We start from the raw sequence: 22,270 nt of genomic DNA, 5'->3' as shown, positions 1-22,270 counted from the left end.
CATGCTTTAGTTCATCCTCCTAAGGAACCCATGAGATGGGCATTACTACTATCCTCCCCATTTTACAAAATGAGGAGACTGAAGCAAACGGAGTTATGGGGTTTGGCTAAGGTCACAGGGCAGTGGAGTTGAGAGTCAAGCCCAGGCAGTCTGGTGTCCTTGTCCTTAACCAGTGATTTCTTTACTTTTACTTTTTCCATTTCTCCTTCTACTCCCCTACATTTCCATTTGCTCTCTTACATCACCCTCTTTCCTATTGTCGTATCTATTCCTTAGGCTTGCACCTGTTTTTTAGCTCCTACCTGGTCTTTCCAGCATTTCATAGATTCCCCTCACAATGTCCTAGGCCCTCAGCTCTCCCATGCAACTTTGATTACTTGACCACAATGACCCCCATAAAAAGAACTAGTGACCACACCTTCTTCTTGTAGAATCTAGTGCTTTCTCCAGGTTCCTTCCTTCCTTATCTTCTAAGGTAACTGCCACTTCCTTCTTGAAATGCCCTCTCTTCTCTTTTGACATTATAGTACCCTACATTTTCCCCCTTACATGGTTACCAATCCATCCATCCACCCATCCACCCACCGATCCACCCATCCATCCACCCAGCCACCCATCTACCCGTCCATCCATCCATCCATCATTCATCCATCCATATATGCATACATACATACAGTTCACTTAACAATGATCTGAATTCAGATTCTTTGTGACCTTGGATAAGTACCTTTACTTCTCTGATCAATACTTATACCACTTGTTAAACATAAATACTAAGAACATAGCTAATAGGATTGTTGTTAGGTTTAGATGAAACAGTAGATGTAAGTAGATCTCAAAGAGGTGCTCCATATATGTTTGTTGTTTCACTGCTAATTTTCTTTTTCAGATGAAATTGCATTATGTTTTGGGGCTACCTGCTCGGCAGGGAATCTCCTACTCCCTCTCCTTCTTCCCCTCTCCCTGCTCCTTCTCTCTCTCACTCTTTCTTCCAAATATATAAATAACATCTTTAAAAAAAGAAATTGCTTTATGTTTTAATAGTGAGACTCAAAACGATTATTATCACACACCATGCAGTAAGCAGGGGAAATAATGTCAGAGTAATCTCTTTATCTTCAGAATTTTTCTTAAAGCACTCTTAAAGAAAAATCTTGGGGTCATTTCTGGCATTTTTTCCCTTTCTTCCCCATCATCCCATTAACCACCAAACCTTCAAAACTGGCTCTTTCCTTTCCATACGCCCTATGACCTTTGTTTGCTCACAAGCTGAGCTAATTTCTTACCTTGGGTTTTCCCCAGTCCAATCCCTCTTCCACACCACCCACAGGTTAATTTTTCTGAAATATCGTTTTCCATTCCCTTCTTTGAAGCCTCTGCTGGACCTCTTTTGGATTTTCCATTCCCTTCCTGGAAACCTATTTTTTAGAAGTTTTCCTCCCTTCTTTCAGTTTTTCGTATTTACCGTATTTTTTTTCATAGACGTATTACAGGCAGTGGAGATTCGTTCACTAGAGGGAGAAAATCACTCACAAACCCATGACACAGACAAAACCACAGTTAGGATTTTGATGAACTTCCTTTCAGACATCACCCCCTTTCCCATACATAGAGACTTTTTCTGCTTGTAGGATCCTATTCCACACAGAGTCTCCTGTTCTGTATCACTTCTCAGTAGGTGATTTCTCCATGCCATTGCTGTCTTCATGCCATTGCCCTCCTCATATTCCACCCAGCCACTTAGCCAGTTTCCACTTGCTAGAATTTAGCTCATTTGTTGAGCACTTAGGAGAGTCGGGCGCATGGCAAATAATCAACACATGTTGATTATTGTTATCGTCCTCAATTCAGGCAATCACCTATAATGCAGTAAAGTTATTTCTATGTGTCTTTTTGTATGCCTAGCTCTGTTTCTTTAACTTCTCAGATGTAGATTCCTGGCCCAAAGGGCATCACTGTTTTTATGCCCTTGGATCCTGCCTACAGCGGATGCTAAGAGCTTCCCACCTACCCCCCAAGCCCATATCCCTCTGGCCTCTCCTTTAAAGGGCTGGCCCCATTTCCAGCTGAAAAACTCCACACCTCTTTGCTGATGGCTTTCTCTGGGGCCAGAGTCCATACCCAGAAGTCCAGTAGTGCTTAAAATCAATGCCACAAGGAACAGCCCCAAACAATGCCCACCCAGATTTGTGGCATAGAGTTGGAGCTCCCATGTCCCTCAGGTGGGACAACTCTGATGTGTCCTGCAATGGCTCCCAAGGATCCCAAGGGGAATTAGGTCCAAGCAGCCACAGTAGCAACAGGCTGAATAAGACACTTCCCTTCCCTGCTTCATTTCCCCACCCCCCACAGCTTTCCCTGGATCACCTCCCAGATGAATTAACTGCACTCAAATCCTTTCAGAATCTGCTCTTGGGGGAACTAAGACAGACTGTGATACTACAGACAAATGGCTAACAACCATCATCTGCTAAATCCTGTCTAGTCACCTCCTCAGAGAACCAGCTGCCATTTCCCAAGGGTTTATCATTTGCTCAGCCAGGATTTTACAGGGTCGACTGGAATCCCCATGCCAGCTCTATCAGGTAGACATCATGGCCCTCATTTCATAGATCTGAAAGCTGAGGCACAGAGATGTTAAGCCACTTGCCCATGGCCACACAGACCTCCAGGGGCAGAGCTGAAGTCCGAACCAATTCAGCTTCCCTCAAGGCCTGGGCTCCTAACCACCATGGGTTATTGCCAGGCACTGCCCTGTAGCAGTAGTGAGATCTTTTGGCTAAAATAACACCGATACTAATAATAGCTGCCATCTCTGTAGCCCTGATCCAGTTTCACACCGTGTTCACATTTATTGTCACCCAGAACAGCCTCCTTGTTCCATCTGAATATGCTATGAGTACTTTTGCCTCAAACTGAACTCATGCTTCCCTCCAGCGTATAACACCCACCCCCTTCCTTCTCTATTTCTCCCCTCTTTGGTCTTTTTTTTTTTTTTTTAAGATTTTATTTACTTATCTGACAGAGATCACAAGCAGGCAGAGAGGCAGGCAGAGAGAGAGGAGAGAAGAGGAAGCAGGCTCCCCGCCGAGCAGAGAGCCCGATGCGGGGCTCGATCCCAGGGCCCTGGGATCATGACCTGAGCTGAAGGCAGAGGCTTAACCCACTGAGCCACCCAGGCGCCCCTTAAAGATTTTAATTATTTATTTGACAGAGAGAGATCACAAGTAGGCAGAGAGGCAGGCAGAGAGAGAGGGAAGCAGGCTCCCTGCAGAGCAGAGAACCCGATGCGGGGCTCGATCCCAGGACCCTGAGATCATGACCTGAGCCGAAGGCAGAGGCTTTAACCCACTGAGCCAACCAGGCGCCCCTGGTCTTTTTTTTTTTTTTTTTTTAAGATTTTTTTTTTTTTTTAATTTATTTCTTTGACAGAGACAGATCAGAAGTAGGCAGAGAGGAAGGCAGAGAGAAGAGGAAGCAGGCTCCCTGCTGAGCAGAGAGCCTGATGCGGGGCTCGATCCCAGGACCCTGAGATCATGACCTGAGCTGAAGGCAGAGGCTTTAACCCATTGAGCCACCCAGGTACCCCTCCCCACTTTGGTCTTGATCCCACACCATTTTCATCTTACTCTGCCTGTATCTTCTACTGACATCCTGACTCTCCCTCTGACTCAGTTTCCTCATCAGTACATGTGGACGATGGTCAGTCCCATCTACTAAGATTGAATGAAAGCATGTAGCACAGCACATGCTTAACCAAGGATAGTTACCAGATGGCATCTCCATAATCAACTGGACCTACAGAATTTCTCCTCCCACCACCTCCTGGACCTCAGCTGACTCTTCCATTTCTTTGCCCCACGTTTCCCAGACCATGTCAGGTCAGGCAGCACTAGTAAATTAAAAATCATGTGTAAGGAATCAGAAAAACATTATCCAAAGCTTGTAAACATGGCCAAAATGACTGATGGAAACCCTCTGAATATCACTCAGGGACAGAGGTCACCGGATGTCTAGGGGCATGTTCATAGTTCATCTTGTTGTTTGCTCTTGAAGGAAGTCCCCAGACTTGGTGAACTTCCCAATTACTTGCCAATTTTTGTCCAGTAGAAACAAAAATAATTTGTCTAATGGAACAGATAACCCCCAAGGTTTAGGCATGTGGCACATTAACTGTGGTTTTTTTTTTCCCCCCTAACTCAGGAATCTCATCCTAATATTTCTTTGTCAAATTGCTCAGAAATACCCTTAGCTTCTTAAATGCCCTTTGAGACCATCATAGCATCTTATGAGTTTCCTCATAAGTTAATGAATTAATGTTTGTATTTACCAGAGAGTCACGGTTTTACCTTCTGAAAAATTATACACAGATAGTAACTTGCTACTCGTTCTCTTTTCACAGAGCCAACTTTGGATTGTGGCTTCTAGAGTGGGATGGGGTAGAGACAGCCATTCCTGTCTGTGCTGGGTGAGCTCAAAGCTCTGCAGTGAGACCCGGTGCCCTCACACTTACTCCGCTGACATTTGGGTTGGGACAATTCTTCATGGTGGGGGCTGTCCTGTGTACTGTAGGATGTTGGACAGCATCCCTGGCCTCCACCTACCGAATGCCCGTAGCTCCTTCTCCCCCACTTGTGACACATTTATCCTGTGCGTCTCCATCTCATGACTCACTCCATGCAAGAGTTCCCTTAGCCCTGGGAATTTAGGAAGAGCATTGGGAATGCAGCCTTGGGGAACCCCTCTCTGAAACTCAAATGCACAATAAAGTCTCAGAGATGTTCAGTTGTGAAAAACAAAATACAACCTGCTTCGTTTCTATGGGTAAGTCCAGGGTTTCCCAAAATATTAGCTAAAGCAACCTATTTTTTCCAGAACCTTTATTAACATCTCATGGAACCAGTACTCCTTCAGAATCTACTTTGCCAAACACGTTGGAAAATCATACACTCATGTGGATGTGTGTAATCACCTGCTGCTACCTGGGAGGGCTTTACGAATCTAGGTGGCCCAGCACTCTTTGCTACCCCAAGACCAGCCACCTGGGAAGCCAGATCTCAGCCAGAACGCTTTCAATCCTAGCTCCTGCCCCAGCTCATGTTGCAGCTGCTCTTCCAGACTAGAGACCCGGGAAGATATTTATAGTCCCTCAGCTTTGTCTTTATAAATCCTCACCCTCCAGTACCACAAACAGGCATCCTGGGGCCGGATCCAGGGGCAAGCCCTGCTGCCCCTTCCTGCTGTGCTGTGCTTGGCTAATGGCTTCATCACTCTGCATTTTAAACATGAAAGACAAGAACAAATCATCAACACAAGAGTGAAGGCACAGAGGAATAAATCTCATGTTTACAGAGCTTGGGAATCAAAGATATCTGGTGGGGGAAGCAGGTGCTGAAGGGGGAGTGTTTCTGATGGGGGTGAGGGCCTTGATTTGGTGGTGCCAAGGGCCAAGTGTAAGAGCAAAAAGCTCCCTCCCCTGCCTTAGACCTCAGCTTCCTTTTCATTGCCAGGCCATGAAGTCTTCATCTGAACCAGCCAAGGGGGAACAAACATTCTTGTTAGTTTGGATGAATCCTTTCAGCAGTCTGGTATCAACTTGAGCACAATGACAATCAGCGCCTCAAAGAGTTCTTCCCTCTTCCACTTCCTTCTCTCCCAGGTCCTGAGCCACTTAGGCTTACTAGTTTTTAGAAGTCAGCCACACTAACATACCTTCTAACACACACTATGACCCTGTGGTCTCTGGGCCTTGGTGCCAATACCCTACACCAGACCCATCTGGGCCAGAGAGGAATAATAACCAGGGAGCAAAGAAGGATCTTAATCCACTTTGCAAACCTGCAAAAGAAAAGTGAAGAACCACTGCCTCATTTCTGATGAAATAGACGAAATGATGAAATAGATGAATAGATGATGAAAAAACCTATAGCTCTAGTCCACTAGTGTTGCTTTTAATTAATAAAATGTATGAAATTTAAAAAAAAGAATGGGGGGGTAGGGAAATGAGGTGACCTGGTGATGGGTATTAAGGAGGGCACATGATGTGATGAGCATTGGGTGTTACATGCAACTAATGAATCGTTGAAAACTACATCAAAAACTAATGAAGGTCAGGAGGGACTAGCTTTATGTATAAATGTTCAAATTTTAAAAAGGAAAATGTATTTATATATTATTTCATCATTAGAATTAATTTTAAAAACAAAAAAATGACATACTATATGTTGGCTAAAGGAACATAATTTAAAAAATGGACTCATTTAATAATTTAAAAAAAAAAAATGTGAAAACCATTATGCTTCAGGCCCAGAACTGCCTGGGTCACTTGCCAGCCCCAAGTTCCTCCATATACACCTGCCTTGGTTTTCTGATCACTGAAATGAGGTTGGATGATAGGGCCCTTCTGAGGAATAGTAGGGTTAGTGTAAGGCAAGAGAGTAGAAAGCCACTAGCACTTACTGAGTGCCTGTAGGAGGGCTCAGGATGGCCATAAGAGCCCTGAGGTTGGACCGCCTAGGTTGGCTTGCTTTTCTGTTGAATAACAGCTCTATTGAGATAACAGCCACATACTATAAGGTTCACCCTGTTAAAGTATGCAATTCTGTGGTTTTTAGTATATTCACACACTGTGCCGCTATCATCACTGTCTCATTCCAGAACATTTCCATCACTCCCCCCAAAAAAATCCCATGCCCATTAGCAGTCACTCTCCATTCCCTACTCCTCCCACCCAGGACCCTAGTCAATCACTACTCTACTTTCTATCAGTATGGATTTGCTTGTTCTGGACAATTCTTTCCATTTCATGGAATCATACAACATGTGGCCTTTGAGACTGCTCAAGTTTGAATCTCAGCCCCAGAGGTCAAAATCTGTGTGACCTTTATCCAGTTCTCCTGGAATTTCCCCATCTGTGAAATGGAATTAAAATCATAGTAGATACACCATAGAGTCTTTAGAAGGATTAAAAATACTAATTAGTACATCTAAAGAACTCACACAGGGCCTAGTTCATAGTAAGCACTACTTAAGTGTTAATCTCCTATACTGCTACTACTACTATTATTACCTGTATGCTGTTCCTCTGCCCCAAAGCATGTGGCTGGTGGTGGGAACCCAAAAGATGAACAGAGCACAAAGAACACAGCTCTTGTCCTCCCCAGCACACAGCCTGGTGGGGATCATATGATTAAGAAACCCCAGCTTGAATGAATACAGTAAAGTCCTATCATATGCACATTTAACTAATGGAAATCCGGCTCTTCCAGCAAAAAGAGAAGGAAAAAGAACAATTTAAACACTGCAGTTAAATTCTGTAAAATTATATCTTCCTATAGTCTTTATTATGCACTGTCCATTACGGCATGCATTATACGTTGTCACATATTGATTACAGTACAGGGATGCGTATGCAAAACCACACACACGGCAATTTAACGGGCAACTTAAGATATTTCAAGGTTAATGACAACTCTGTGTTTGTCTTCAACCTTGACTTTATAATCTAACCCCTGAGTAAAATGCAACTCTATTGTGTGTTGACAACAGTAGGCATTCAGAATGATTTCAGACTAACTAAAACAACCAACAAGTCGTTGGCTGAGGTGGTCTTCAGTGGGTTCCAGTTGGTCAACACCCATTCGCCGAGCACAACTTCTGCCCTCCACAAGCTCAGGGTCTCGTTGTGAAAATAAACCATACAAGCATCATCACAAGAGGTAGGTGAGTGGCAGAATGGGGTTTAATAAACAGATGGAAATAATCTCTTGCCATGTATTAGTTGATAAGACAGGCAGATAGATACCAGAAGGACTGCTTTCCACAGAACTCACCACAAGACACACATATCTGCACGTTTGTTTGTACTGTCTCTCCCCCAACCAGTACAGAAGCTCGCCAGGTTAGGGACTTTGCGTACATTGCTTGTATCTGTATTCCCAATGCTGAGAAGAGTGTTGAGAACTCAGGGGGGGGTCGGTAAGATTTGTTGGTGAACGACTGAATGAGGGTAACTATTTAGACAACCTCCACTTTTTCCCATCTCACATCCCCCAAACACCCACAGTCTGTTCCTCCAACCTCAACCCGCTCATTCCTTGTTTGTAAGTAGTGGGAATATATCCATGTCAAAGATGAGGCCCACGGTAGCATTCCAGGGCTTTGGCATACTGGTACCATCTAGTGGGAAAGAGAGTATCTGCACGTAGGTGCTAAACCAAACTCATTGGGTTTAAAAAAAAAAAAAAAACACACAACAAAAAAGCCCACAACCATAACCCTTTTCTTTAAGATAAGATCTACTGAGAAAGTTTCCGGTAACGTATAACAGAGGCAACTGGAATGTCTTCTAAACTCATGCCCTACTCGGCGTATACTACCAGCCCAAGCACCTGTCACGGCTCTCCATTTTTCTGCTCAGGACTTTCCCAAATCCATGGTGATTCCTCCAGAGCCGCAAAAGCTCATCAGGGAAGCACAGAGAAATTAATGGTGCCAGGGACCACCCTCAACCAATGGAAGATGGGCCCAGCGGACACACACCTCAGTGTCCTATCCAGCAAAGGGGCTCTTCAGAAGCAAGTTTTACACCATTCTTCTGAGGGGCCCTAGCGGTAATGAGCCCCAGCTGCCCATGACAGTAACCAGCTCAATGACACGCTCTTTGCTGGCTTTCCTTCTTTCTTTCTTGTTACTCACTTCTGTGTCTTAGAATTGTCTCTCAGATTAGCTCCCTGCCTCCAAGCCTATATCCCCAACACTGTTTGGAGGAATACAGCCTAAGGTACAGTGTTTAACACCAATACACCTTTGGGTGGCAAGGAAGCCTTAAAAATTGTAGTCCGGAAAATTACTATAAAAGCTAAATTATATATTTTAGTAGTTGTCTCAGAATTATGTTCCTTAATCTTTACCTTGATCAAGGTTAACCTGGAATAATCCCATGATACTGTCTTCCCAAAGAAGTATCACATTCTCATGGTAACGGCAGCCCAAAGAAAACGTCTGGTTCCGCTCTCTGGCCTTGACCCTATCCCATTTTGAACAACTGGTGAGGTGGCTGATGGTTTTGATCAGAGGCTGACGAAGTACAGCCCGAGGGCCAAATCCAGCTCTGCCTGTTTTTCTAAATAAAGGTTTATTGGAACAAAACCCAGCCCACTTGTTCACAAATTATGTGTGGCTGTTTTCATGCTACATTGATAATGTTGAGTAACTGCAAAGAGACATATATTTATCCTACAGATATATATTTATTCTCTACAGAAAAAGATTACCTACCTGCACTTTAAATCATTGGTTGCCACATTTATGGAGTCCCAAAAGCAAAATTTCAAGAAAAACAAAACATGGAGAATAGACAAAGTTTTGCCAACACTTCCCCACTCTATTTACCCTGATAAATAGAAGACAAAAATGAGATAGGCAGTTAGTTCATTAACTTCTTTTTACAAACAATAGGACATTTCATCCCTAAAAAGTAGAAAGGTCATTGCATCAGAACAATGAATTTTCTATCCCAAGAGAGGGCTGCGGATAAACTCAGAACAACTGCCTATCCCATTTTAATTGTTTTACGGCACAATCACGACCCAAAATTATTGTACTTCCTTATTTTTGCTGTTTACTGTCTTTCTCCCCCATTAAAACGTAGACTCCTTGAGGACAGTGATCACGGCTGCCCACCCAGTGTCCATGAGGACAATGATCATGGCTGCCCACCCAGTGTAAAGCACCATGCTTCAGATACATGGTCGATCAGTCACTATTTGTTCAATGAATGACTGAGACACAAAATGTGCAGATTGGGGTGCACAGGTGCAAATGTCCTGAGAGAGGCAGAAATGGGAAGCCACCATGCGGAGCGGTAAGGACTGGGTCAAAGGGGGGAGTGTGCATATCCACCATAGGGGATATCCAGCACAGGGGACTCTGTGAGCACGCCCCGCTCTGCTCTGTCGCCAGGGGTAAGATTGTGCCAGGCACATGAAAGGCATTCAACAAATGTTCATGGAATCAATGGCCAGCCTGACTAAAGGCACTTAAATTGAACTAAAAAGGGGGGGATAAAAAAGAAAACTCTTTTGGTAAAACAAGCTGTGTATTTCTCATTTTCTCTGGACTAAGGAAAACGTTACTGTAGACATTAGAACTCAGGATACAGTGGAGCTCCTTGGGACCTGGGGAGGAATGCCATCCAGGCTTAGAGCTTAGCGGCAGGCAGGAGACTGCCAGCAAATTTCCTCCTAAGGAACTGACCTGCACTGGACCCTGCAGAGGAGCCACACCCCAACGGAGTCGCGCCTGGCTGTCTTCCTGCGCTGGTCGTTCTTGCTGGGGGAAGCATGCGGTATGGGTGGGTCATCTGCCCCTGGTCGAAAACAAGGACTTGGTGATAATGCAAATAACCTGGAGCTACCCCAGTTTGCAGCCATTAAGCCAGACAGCAGACCCAGGTCCCAGGCCCACTTTTTGACAACAGGAATTCAAAAATGGGATGACTACATGAGCCATTTTGACTCCAGGAGAATCAGAAAACAAAACAATCAAAGGAGAAAATCCTTACATCGTTTGGGGGGAAGCTTTTATACATGAGTAAAATATTCATGTGCCCATGCACAGGAATCAGAAACGATGGGCTCAAGCCCTGGTCCCAGTTCTTAGTGGCTGGCTGGCCTGAGGCAAATGACTCAACCACTCTGAACTTCTTTTCATGGTGTATAAAATGAAGATAAGAACAGTTGTCCCTAAGGGTTGCAATGAAGATTGGACATGATGTATGCAAGTGGCACATAGCAATAAATTGTACAGTAAATTTGCTACATGTATTTGATACATTTTAAATCAGAATCGTAAGTGCTCATAGTACTGACATGTACACCCACACACGCACTGCCCTGATAAAGCCTCTGGGGAAACAGTTGCTGAGAAGATATATCTAGAAGAAGAGATCCCACCCGATCAAGTGATTTTATGAGGCATGAAATCCTTAGGGGAAGGATCTTTCGGGAGCCACCAATATGAGAATTGGCAAATCCTTCCCCAGAGGGCAAACTTTATTGTTTTTAATGTCCATGCATTTTAAATACATAAGCATTTTTTCCCTTCTGAGTTAGAAAGATGATCAGGGCCGAGGCCTCCCCAGTACCTGAGAGCTACAAGTTCCCTTGGAGCGCAGCGTGTGGAAGTGAATACAACCAACGTTCCCTTAGCATCCAGCATTTGCCAATCATGAATGAAGTCACAGCATATGCTTATTTAAGCAAAACCCTGCTGGGCAGGTATAAGTGTTCTCTCTCCTCGCTCAGACACAGGAGGAAAAAGAAGAGGAAAGGCAGCGTGCAAATGGCCAGGGCTCAAACTGACTTGCTAAAGCCTCAGAAGTCTCCCTAACTGTCCTAAGCCATCTGAGATGCTTGTTGCTCTGAGCCCTCGAGGACCTCAGGCCCTCATTCACCCCCAGCGCCTTCCCTATTCAGGACCGGGTATGTATTCATCTCTGAATTCCAAGACAGCAGCATTCTTGGCACTGGGTAGAGTTTAGTAATCATGGGAAGAAAGGAGAAAAGACAGATGGAAGGGGTGGGAGGAGGAAGGGAAAGGTGAAGGAACGGGAGGGAAGATGGAGCCATCAGTCCTGCAGCGCTGTTTTAGTCCCTGTTGTTTCCTCTGGTAACAATTACCAAGTTCGTATTATGTCAGCTATTTATTTTCTTGTGTTTTTTTTTTAAAGATTTTATTAATTTATTTATTTGAGAGAGAGAGAGCATGGGGGGTGGCGGGCAGAGGGAGAGGGAGAAGCAGCTTCCCTGCTGAACAGGGAGCCTAATGTGGGCTCATCCCAGGGTCCTGGGTGAGGACTGACTGAGCCACCCAGGTGGCCCACAAAATATATTTTCTTGTTTCTTAATGGCTGCCCTGGGTAGATGGCAAGCCCCATGAGAACAGGTCTCTATGTGTGTGTTGCTTACCTATAAATTCTCTACATGCCTCAGTAAATGCAGACACCTGAGCACCCCTCACCTTCTGAGGATAACTTGCCTGTGCCACTTCTTCTTTTTAAAGAGAAGCCGGTTGTTAAACATTTACCAACATTCCACTTCCTGGCACCATGGAGAAGATTCTGCTACTCCACCTGGAAACCTAAGAGTCGCTGAGGCCATATCCGACATGCTGAAATGAGGACTTGTTAACATTTGCAAAGTGATTGCAGAAAGTAGTAGATCATTATTTGCTTCATGTAAGAAATATTTCTAGTGCTGCTGATTGAATGTTCAAGAAACGATTAAAGGGCTTGCCAATGTTTCTCCCAAATATCTTTTGCATGAAAAGCCTCAGAGATTGGTTAATTATAGAGGCTATGCATCAGTCTCTCTAGACAAGGGCATTTCCAAGCCCCCACGGTGCCCATCCCAGATGCGAACACGCATTGGATCTGTGGGCAGTAGTGTCGCTGGGGTCTGGGACGCCTCTCCTGAGGGGCATTACTGCAGCCTGGCTGACACCCCCAGGGAAACGGCCCTCAGGCCCTGTTTATAACGTCAAACACCTGGGTTCCTCATTCAGGCAACTGGCAGGAAGCTGCCAGTTGACAGAGTCAGAACTCAAGCAACCCCTCCCTGGCCCTTGCTCTGCCATCTCCCAGCCCTGCCAGGTTCTGCCCTAAATGTCTCTGGCATGCTTGGAGCGGTGCATCTCTTTCCCTCGTCTGCACTGCCACTCCCAGGATCTCAGGCCTGGACTGGCTTCTCCCCTCTGCTCGTACCCAGCATCAGTCCATCTGCTACACTGCAGCCAGGGTGACCTTTCCAAAATGGAAATCTGACCTTGTCACAGGACACCCTCCCCCTGTTACTTTCAATGGCTGCCCATTGCTCCAAGACAAACACCAAAATCCCTGTGGTGGCAGCCAAAGCCGCAGTGGCTCTGGCACCACTCAGCAGCTCCTGGGATCATCCTCCTTCAGCTAAGCAGTATCCCCCCCCCACACACACACACAGAGACTTCCCCCAGGCTGTGCCTTCTTCCTGGAATGCTTTTCCCTGCCTACACCTTCCGGTGGTCTATTGTCAGTAAACCTCACTACTCCTCCAGACTGTGGCTCAAGCATCAGGCTATGAAGGAAGGCTCGCAGGACCTTCATCCGAAGCTGATGCCTTTCTATATTCATTTGTTCTTTCGTTCGTTTGTTCATTCATTCATTCATGTTTGCTGAAGGCCTACTGCACACCAGCACTGTTCTAGGCCCTGCGGATGCAGGAGCAAACCGATCAGACAGTAGTATGTGCTTTAAGCGAGCTTATATTTCAGTGGAGAAGAAAGACAAGGCACAGATGAGCAAAACACACTAGTCAGCACACCTCACACAACTGCATTTTCATAGCAGTCCCTTGTTTTGAATTATTCCTGAACTGACAGTGACCTCCCCTGCTAGGGGCTCTCTCAGGATCGGAGCTCCCAAGAGAGCAGAGACTAGGTCAGCCTCACAAGTAGCTGTAACCCGAGCAGGTGGTCAGTCCTCCTCGGATATCACAGGTATTGATGGACGGTCCCCAGGTGAATCTCCCTGAAGTTAAGTTACTAGAGTACTTGGGGCTTAGGAGGGACAGCGCCTAATGAATGAATCTCTATCGCCTCCCTGCCCTTAGGGAAGATTTCCTGCAGCCCCTCTGGCTATAATTCTGAGTCAGAGCAGGAGTCAGCAAACTTTTTTCTGTAAAGGGCCAAATAGTAAATATTTTAGGCTTCGTGGGCCATATGGTGTCAACCCTATTGTTATAGCACAAGCTCAGCCATAGATAATTATATAAATGAATGGGCCTGGCTATGGTCCAATAAAACTATTTAGAAAAACAGTCTTCAGGCAAGAATTGGCCCAGAGGCCACAGTTTGCAAACCCAGAGTTAGATGTTCCCAGATGCCCAGAGCTTATGGCATTTGAAGGCAGAGCCTGTGTAGCCTGAGACAGCTCTGGGTTCTGCTGCTAGGATCTGGCCACTTTCTGCAGGTCCTACATTAGTAGACAGGGAGATGACCACAGAAGCTCAAGTTTGGGCATTTGCAGGTACCATCTCATACAGCACATGGAAAAGCAGTTCCCTGTCACCCCGAGAGGAAAGAGACTTTGGCCTGGAGGCCGCATAAGGCAGGGATGGAAGCTGCCACATTCCTTGCAGGGTCCCCAGGCTCCTCCAGAGGCTGAGCTCATTTCCTGGCCCTGCCCAGGCATGTGGCAGGGCTGCTCTCAGCTGAGCAGCTGCCGCCCTGCACCCCAGCCCGGCCTACACTCAGCTGGGAGACACAGGGGCTTTGTGCTTCTGGAACAGATTGGGTGACACTTGCCGGGGCCTTTGAAATGAGACATGACATGTCAAAACGTGCCCATTGCTAATGCTAATTTTCAGGAATTTGACTTCTGTTGGCAAGTGACAGAGAAAAAACAATCACTTTTTTTTTTTTTTTTCTGGTACGTGTGTGTAATTATGTTTACCCTGATCTTTGGGATCTGAGGCTATGGAAACAAGTGATCTGAGGCTTACCTATTGGTAGGGGCTCGATGGGCGGGTTAATCTAGTATTTGTGGAGGCAGAGGACATTAATTCTAGCGTTAACACTCTGTGAAGACCATGCTGGGTGTTAACTGTTCAGAGCAGTTGTAAGAACATCACACGAATTCCAGTTGGTGGTAGAGGTGACAATGTCCCGTGTATATAAAAGTAATCCAGGCAACAAAGCTACGGAGCTAACACTACCCTGAAGTTGTAAACGCTCTGAGAGCTAACTCAGTGCTCCCGGAGTCCCCTGCAGGGCTGAGGACGAGACGTTATTGTGAGGTTCTGATGATACTCACTTTGCTGGTGAGCAACACTGTGGGAATGACAATGCCCAGACTGTCGCTGCACTCCAAGGGTACTGATGCTCTCAGTATAACACGTGGCACAGTGCACTGGGGCGTACCTATTATCCAGTACTCCCAGAGCCCCGTGACTGCGATGTTTGGGGTGCACCAACCCTCTGGTGTACCCACGTCGGCTTTACTCAAAGCTACAGTGTGTCACTTCTCTGGGTGTAACTATTACTCATGGAACAGTGATCTGGGTGTCTCAGTGCTCCGGGCACTCCTGGTCACCCAGTGGCACTCTCAGCAGTAGCAATGTTCTCAGGACGGAGATGTGGATCCCCTCGACCATGTTCTTCCAAAGCAAGTCTCAATCCAGTTCAAGCTCAGTGATCAGAAAGAGGCTTGTCCCTTCCTTTTCAAGTAGCCTATCCCTAAAAACTTGACTGTATCAATTTAATTAAGCCTCAAAATTTGTGAAAGCAGAAGTTCCCAGCACAAATGGCTATGAGGCAAGTGGGTAAAGATGAGTTTAGCTGGTTGGATGAATAGTGGGGACTGGTAGGGACTGTGGCAATTTACAGAGCCATGTCCTTCCTAAAGGGGGCAGTAAGCCCTCTCTGCTCTACCGAAATGTGGCCAAGTGGGAATGAAGCCCTAGGAGTGCCCAACCTTCTGACATTTCAGGAAATGCAAGAAACCTGTTTTTTTGTTTTTTGTTTTTTAATTTATAATTTCCCACTTTTCAAAACATTTTACCAAATAAGATACATCCATGAGCTACATTTGGCCTGTGGCTGCTTCTTTATCACCTCTGCCCAGAAGCCACAGTTGCAGAATTGGGATGGATGAGTTTTAGCCCCACCAAGCAGATATCTCAAGGTTCAACCTGCTAAGTCAAAGGGTGACCCATTCAGTAACTTGAGCTCTGGCTCAGTCTGTGTTTCAAGTCTGAAATGTCATTTCTTCTCCTCCCTTAGCCTGCCCTTCACTGTTTCTCTCAGTAGAGAAGGAAATTGCTTTCGACCCTAACCCAGCATAAAGTCACTACTTAGTGCCTAATGAAGGGGATCCTACGGTCCAGCCCATCATCATTTGCACTGTCTGCTCAAGGAGGCCTAGTCAGGCCTGGGATCCCTGGGTAGCTACAGAGGAGACAGGCAGCAGGGGACTATATTGGCAGCAACCTTCAAGAGGGTCAGACTCTCTTAGGCATGTGGGCACCCTTGCCCATAGCTAAGTGGAAACAATGCCAAAACCACTGGTCACTTGATTTGATTCTGCCCAACTGATTATTGTAATTGGATGACAGACATATTTCCCTCTCCTTTTCAACTGGTGATGGAGGGTGAGCGAATCTGGCTCATGAGTCATTCTTCTGGGTAGTTACCTAATGGGGAAGATTATCTCCTGTCACAGGCGAGCTGTGCCTGCCTTTTGGCTGCCTAAAGAGTAAAACCAGGTCCAAACAAAATCAAATGCCAGGAAATTTCAGAACTTCCCCACATCTCATATGGCATTGTCTACAAAGGTCTTTCAAATGTTCCCTGCTCTATTACTCGGAGAGGATACGCAGTTGCAGAATAAGACAGAAAAGAAACAACTACAATAGGGAATAAAGGATTAAGGAAAAGACGGAAGATACTCAGAGCAAAATGGCAGGACTTCTCCCTGGGGGAGCTTGGAGCAAATAATCGGGAATGAGGAAACTAACTGGATTTTGATGGAACTACTACTACACTGAAGTTCTTTAAAATATAGAAGCTGTAGATTCAGAATTTTGTAATGCTGTGAATGGAGCCCTCTTCTGGAGAAATTTTTCAACAGGTATTGAAACAAGATCAAAACACACAGAGATGGACCTACACAGGCACAAAGAAATAGGAAACACTGTGACTATGTAGATGATGGGACTGTCACGGAACCCAGAGTTTGCCATTTTCCTTCCCTTCCACCTCAAAGAAATTAACTGGACTCTCCAAGCAACTGTCTTTTTGGAAGGAGGGAAGGAGAGAAGGATATTCTCAAGAACCTAGCTGTACTCTCACCTAAACAGTGACACTCAGGCTGAGAGTGAGTGTTCCCCTGAAGATGCTGATACTCTGTATACTGTTACTGGGTACATTGGTTTGCTGGGCAATTCCACTGTCACACATAGGAGATACTTCTAGAAGGAAATAGGTTTTATTTAATGGAAAACCCAAGGGCTAAAGATAGAAAAGGAGAGAAGGGAGGGAGGCAGAGCAGAAGAGATTAGCTAAGATGACTGTTGGGCTTTTAATATAGACTGTGGCATTACATAAACCCCAGATCACATATTCAGCCTTGCAGTTTATTAAATCTCTTTGGGGACTTGCTAAGAAAATGGTTCAGACATGTGAACTCTGCCACTTTGATTCTCTTCACAACTTATGTGTCTGTTTCCCCCGTGCTTTTGATACAGGCTGTCACATGTTGAAGCCATCCCAGGGCAGGGGTGCTCTCTGCCACTCCCATAGTCTTTTCTCCCTATCAGAACCGTTCTGCAAATAAACACTGCCCTTAAGATATAATAAATGATGTTTCGGGGGTACTAAAAAATACACTGATTCTCATTTGAAGTCCTGAAAATCAAGATTCTGACCCCAACAAAGAACTCCCCATTTTAAATCAACATCTCAGAATTCTGTGGAACATTTTTGGTCACTCCCCAGTAACTGCTCTCTAAACCTGAACCACTCCCTAAAATCCTAATTCTTGGGGGATTACTCATTCATTGTTAGAACTTTTGGCTAGTTATAAGCGATACCCAAATGGGGGTGGGGGGTGGGAATCATATTTACAGTGTATTTTCTATGTTGGGACTCCTTAATCTGTTCCGCATTCATTATTTATCATAGCTAAATGCCAGAGGCCACTTCTGGGACAGCCTTTCCCAAAACACCCCAGGGGAGAAGAGAGGTGACTGTTCCTTGACTTTGCCAGCTTCCAACCATTGTTGTTTAGAATTCTTCCTCCCCCTCCCAAAATGCCTCAAACAGCAACCAGCCAATAAACGTCGAGATTGATGGCTTCCAAAGCCGGACCCAGAGTATTACAAATGCAGTGGAAAAACACATACATGCTTGCCTGAACAGCACTTAGGACCAAGTGACTAATTTGCTATATTACATTGTTTTTCCCTTTCCTCTGTTTTCTCTCTGCCTTGAAAAAGTTTTGGTTTTGCCTGTTGACTCAAAAGCTCCAAGACTTTCTCCACTTCTCACTATGACATACAGAGCTATGTGCACTTGAATCTCTTGCCGATCAAGTGAACTGCACCAAAACGATTTCTCTGCAAGGTGCTGTTGCAACCGGGATATCAATTAGTGTCCTAATGTGGACATTTGCTCTGATTCTGCATAACAATCTAAGAGAGAAATAAGCCTCAGAGACAAGGCAATTCAGTTCCCGGTAGAACCTCTGCTCCCCCATGCTAAGGAACTGAGTGAGCTGACAGCCTTCAGACCCACCTGTGCCATCTGGGCCCGAGGAGAGAAGACACACCAGTTGCTTTACAAAAGGTATCAAGTGAGAAGTCCCGCGTGCACCGCGATTGCTGGGTGCTGCCATGTGGTCCGCCTTGCTCAAAGGGATATGTAACTTTGGCAAGCCCTGGAATCCTAACTGAGGTCCAAGCATGCTGAGAGAGAAAAGGACTGTAAAGTCCCCGGGAAGGGCTGTGGTAAGTGCTCCCAGATGCTAATGGTTCCCAGTGTGCCAAGCCTCATGATAAATGCATTATCTAGGACATCCTGTTGAATGCAATTAATCTACCTGGCAATCCCAGGAAGGTGATAAGATTATTTTACAGTGGAAAATCAGAAAGCTCAGAGATATTCAACAACTTGCCCAGGGTGGTACGACCAGCATAGGGCAGAGAGGATCTGTCTGAATCAGAGGCATACTCTGAACCACCCTACTAAATGGGGATATATATACATGCATACAGCCTCAGGGACAGTCAGACTCCAGAAGTCTGGAAAACTCATTCATGGCCAGACATAGGATTTGTGGCAGGACTTAAGGTTACAGAGACCCCCAAGACACTCAGCCAGCAAAGCCCCAGTGTTAGAGGAGTAAAACAGCGCAGTCCTGAATGGGGGCTGTGTATCCAGGGAAGACAGAAATCCTAAGCGGGGGAGGGGCTCAGCAGTCAGGCCGGCACCTTACCCTGCCCCCAGGCACTGGCATCCACCCGCTAACTTCCACTTTACATCATTTCCATGGTCACTGTGTTCCTGGGACACTGGCCCATTTCCAAAGTCTAACCCCAGCATTGATGTAGCAGTGGCCTCCCTTAGAAAGCTGCCCTCCATCTCCACATCCCAGCCAGCCCTTGCCCGGGATCCTAGCTGCCTCACCACCAGCCCCCTCTCCCCACCACACGCACACTCACACATGTGCCTCTTCCCTTGGCACTCAGGAGTCCTGGCCAGGAACTCAACACCCATTCCTAGCACCCAGAGACACTTCCTGTCTCCTTCTCTCCTCTGTCTGTCCCTGCCTTGATCTTACCCACCCACTTGTAGGCTGCCAGCCCAACCCCAGCCCCATAGGCTTCACAGGAGGCCTTGGGGGACTGGGTCACAGTGCTCTCAGAAACCACAGGCCCCAGAGCAGGGCTGGGCGTGCCCCTCAGCCGCCAGCACCTCGGTCTGGCCTCCTCGGAGTACTGCTTTCCTGCACACAAACTTCCCGAGATCTTCCAGATACAGAGGTGGTTGCCGGAGAACCAAGTCTCCATCGCACCCCACCCCCCACCCTCTCCCGGGTCACCGGCCCTTCCCACCGGCCCTTCCCTCCAGCCTCAGCGCTCCGAGGGTTAACAGGCAGCTGCAGCCCTGGTGGGCAAGGCTTGAACTTTTCTCTGCGCTCCTCGCCCGCCCGGGAAGACAGCAGAGGCGGCAGTCGGGGCTCGGAGCCGGAGCTACAGCTGGCTGGACAAAGGGGGCGCGGGGGGCTGGGGCCTGCGTCCTGGCAGGGGGAGTGTGGCGGGGGGACGCGCTCCGGGCCCGAGGTCAGGGAGGAAAAGAGCCCCCATGCGGGCTCGGCCAGAGCCAGAGCCTTTGAGCGACAGCAGCAGCCGCCGGGCTGCAGCGTTAGGCTGCCGGGAGGCGCCTTACGGAGCGCCGTGGGGCTGGGCGAGGGGGCCCGGGCGCCCAGGGAAGTCGGCGATGCCAAGCCGGCCTCTCCAGCCCGGCAGCCTGCAATCCGGACCGGAGCCCTGCGTCCCCGCTCAGCGCTGCGCTGGGGGGGAACCGCGACTCCTTTGAGTCGCCTCCAACTGAGTCTTTCTCCAATGCATGAGCCTCCGGAGGAGGCGAATCAAAGTTACCCCACTTGATGTAGGCGAGAATGTCGCCCCGGATTGCAAAAAAAAAAAAAAAAAAAAAAAAAAAAGGGACGAGGGAGCTCTCGCCTCCTCCTCCAAACGTACACACACATATTCACACACACACACACACACACACACACACACACACACACACACCCCGGAGTAAGAAATCAGGGGCCCCCTAGGATCCCCGGGGCTGTGAACGACCTCCCTTCGAGCCCCAGGCTTCCTTCGCTGCCGCGCCCCAGAGTCCCCCGACCCCCGAAAACCCCCTCGCCCTGCCCGCGCCAGGCGACCCGAATGCGGGGTGCGCCCCGCAGCCCCTCTTCCTTACCTGGGACAGGAGAACGCACAGGAGGAGCGGAGTTCTCGGCTGCATTTTGCCCGACTAGAAGCGCCCGGCGGCGTTTTCATTCATGCACTTGGCTGCACTGAGCATATTTTCCGTGGGAGCCAGGCTTTGAGGAGAGGCTCTGCCTCACCAGCCAGCCAACTTCCCAAATAGATCAGCGGCAGCATCACGAAAGCATTGGGTAGAGGCTGATGACCAGGACCAATGGCTTTACAAGACGGATTCCTTCATAAAGCTCCCTCGTTTTGCATGGCAGATACAGGGCGAGCACCTCGCACAGAGCGAGCCCCTCGGAGGAGGCAGCCCGTTTGCTTTTTTGGACTGTTGGGGCCCAGCCTCACAAATCACGCTGGGCAACACCAGCCGATTCCACTTTTGCAGAGAATGGAATTGCACCGGGGACTGGCGAACACTTCCAGCCCAGTGCAAAAAGATTCTCTTTATTAAAATGTTAATAAGATCCACTTTAATTCCAATAAATCAAATAAAATGACCCCGCAGTTCCAGCCCTTTCCACGCCTGGAAAGACTTGGCAGTGGATTTTTTTTTTTTCTTTCTTTCTTTCTTCCTTTTTTTTTTTTTTTTTTTTTCCTTTCCTCTCCTAATGTGGCCCAAGTCATGATGGTGTTTGGTGTTTCCTAGCCATCTCACAAATCACAAAGACGACAGATCAATTCTTGCTTGTAGAAAAAAATCCATCAAGGGGCAATAGATTTTATTAACTGCTCAGGTGAGAGTATGACTGGCTGCCCATTCCACAAATGTGCATCTGGCACCAGATTTGGAGCCATGATTTAAGGAAACTTTTTTTTTTTTTTCCTATATGGATGTGATTTTTCAGAAGCTCCTACCAATCCCAAGGGACTGAGAATAGTCATGGCCTCTGCTCAAGGGGTTTCGTAAGTGGGGGAGCTATAGGAATGAGGGTAAGAGGGATATATAGGTCTACCTTTCCCAGTAGGAATCTAAAAATACGCAGTAAAGATCTCACTTTGTCATTTCCATGCAGCCTCCTTCTAAAAAGGATTTAAGGTATTTTAAAATAAAGGCATTTGTGCAACAGAATTGATGAAACCAAAACAAAAAAATCCAGGCTGGGAGGAAAAATTCAGAAAACCAAAATGCTAAACGGAAACTCTATTATATTTGCTCTGATTTAGATCTGAGCTTCCTGGTGGCCAAAGCAATAAGAGAAACATGTAAGTTATATAGTTCTTATTATAGAAAAAGATACACAAATATCTACTGGTGAAATTTATCCCTGGAGCTGAGCAGTAGAATACATGTATTGTAGGACATCTCATATAGCAGGACACTGAGCAATGGACCATGCTGAGATCTAGTGGATTGGGCTATATTCCCAGCACCTGGCACAGGGCCTAGAACATGGAGACAGTCATCAATGTGTGTTAAATAGATGTCTAGACCTAATCAAAGTGGCAAGGGGTGGGTGGCAGAGAGTCTGGGGCCATACTGCCTAAGCTTAACCCCCAGTTCTGTCGCAGATAAGTTAAGTTACTTGCACTCTCTGTGCCTATGTTTGTTCACTAGTTAAATGAGAATATAAATCATACTGAACTTATAAGGTCGTTGTGAGGATTAAGTGACAAAATGACCACTCGATAAAGGTAAACTTTTTAAAATTCCTTCATTGCCAGCTATTTAGTCCCAAGGTCACCTCGCGTGTTCCCAAGGTCACAGACAAAGCTGCAGTGCTATCCGCCCT

General features: G+C 46.6%; 1 protein-coding gene across 1 annotated transcript in view; it reads right to left on the bottom strand.

Annotated features, from left to right (window-relative positions):
- The window catches only part of LOC111152768 (cadherin 13), a 991,753-nt gene extending 970,891 nt beyond the window's left edge, over positions 1-20,862 (bottom strand). The window contains exon 1 of the mRNA XM_022511391.1: positions 20,527-20,862. Coding sequence (XP_022367099.1) covers positions 20,527-20,571 — 45 coding nt within the window. The 5' untranslated portion in view covers positions 20,572-20,862. The remainder of the gene's footprint in view (positions 1-20,526) is intronic.
- Between the last annotated feature and the right edge of the window lie 1,408 nt (positions 20,863-22,270).

The sequence above is a fragment of the Enhydra lutris genome, unplaced genomic scaffold (genome assembly GCF_002288905.1).
Source record: "Enhydra lutris kenyoni isolate GAN:26980312 unplaced genomic scaffold, ASM228890v2 scaffoldscaffold30, whole genome shotgun sequence".
Taxonomy (NCBI): Eukaryota; Metazoa; Chordata; class Mammalia; order Carnivora; family Mustelidae; genus Enhydra; species Enhydra lutris.
The sequence above is the reverse complement of the archived record's forward strand: the minus strand, read 5'-3'. Positions and strand labels throughout refer to the sequence as shown.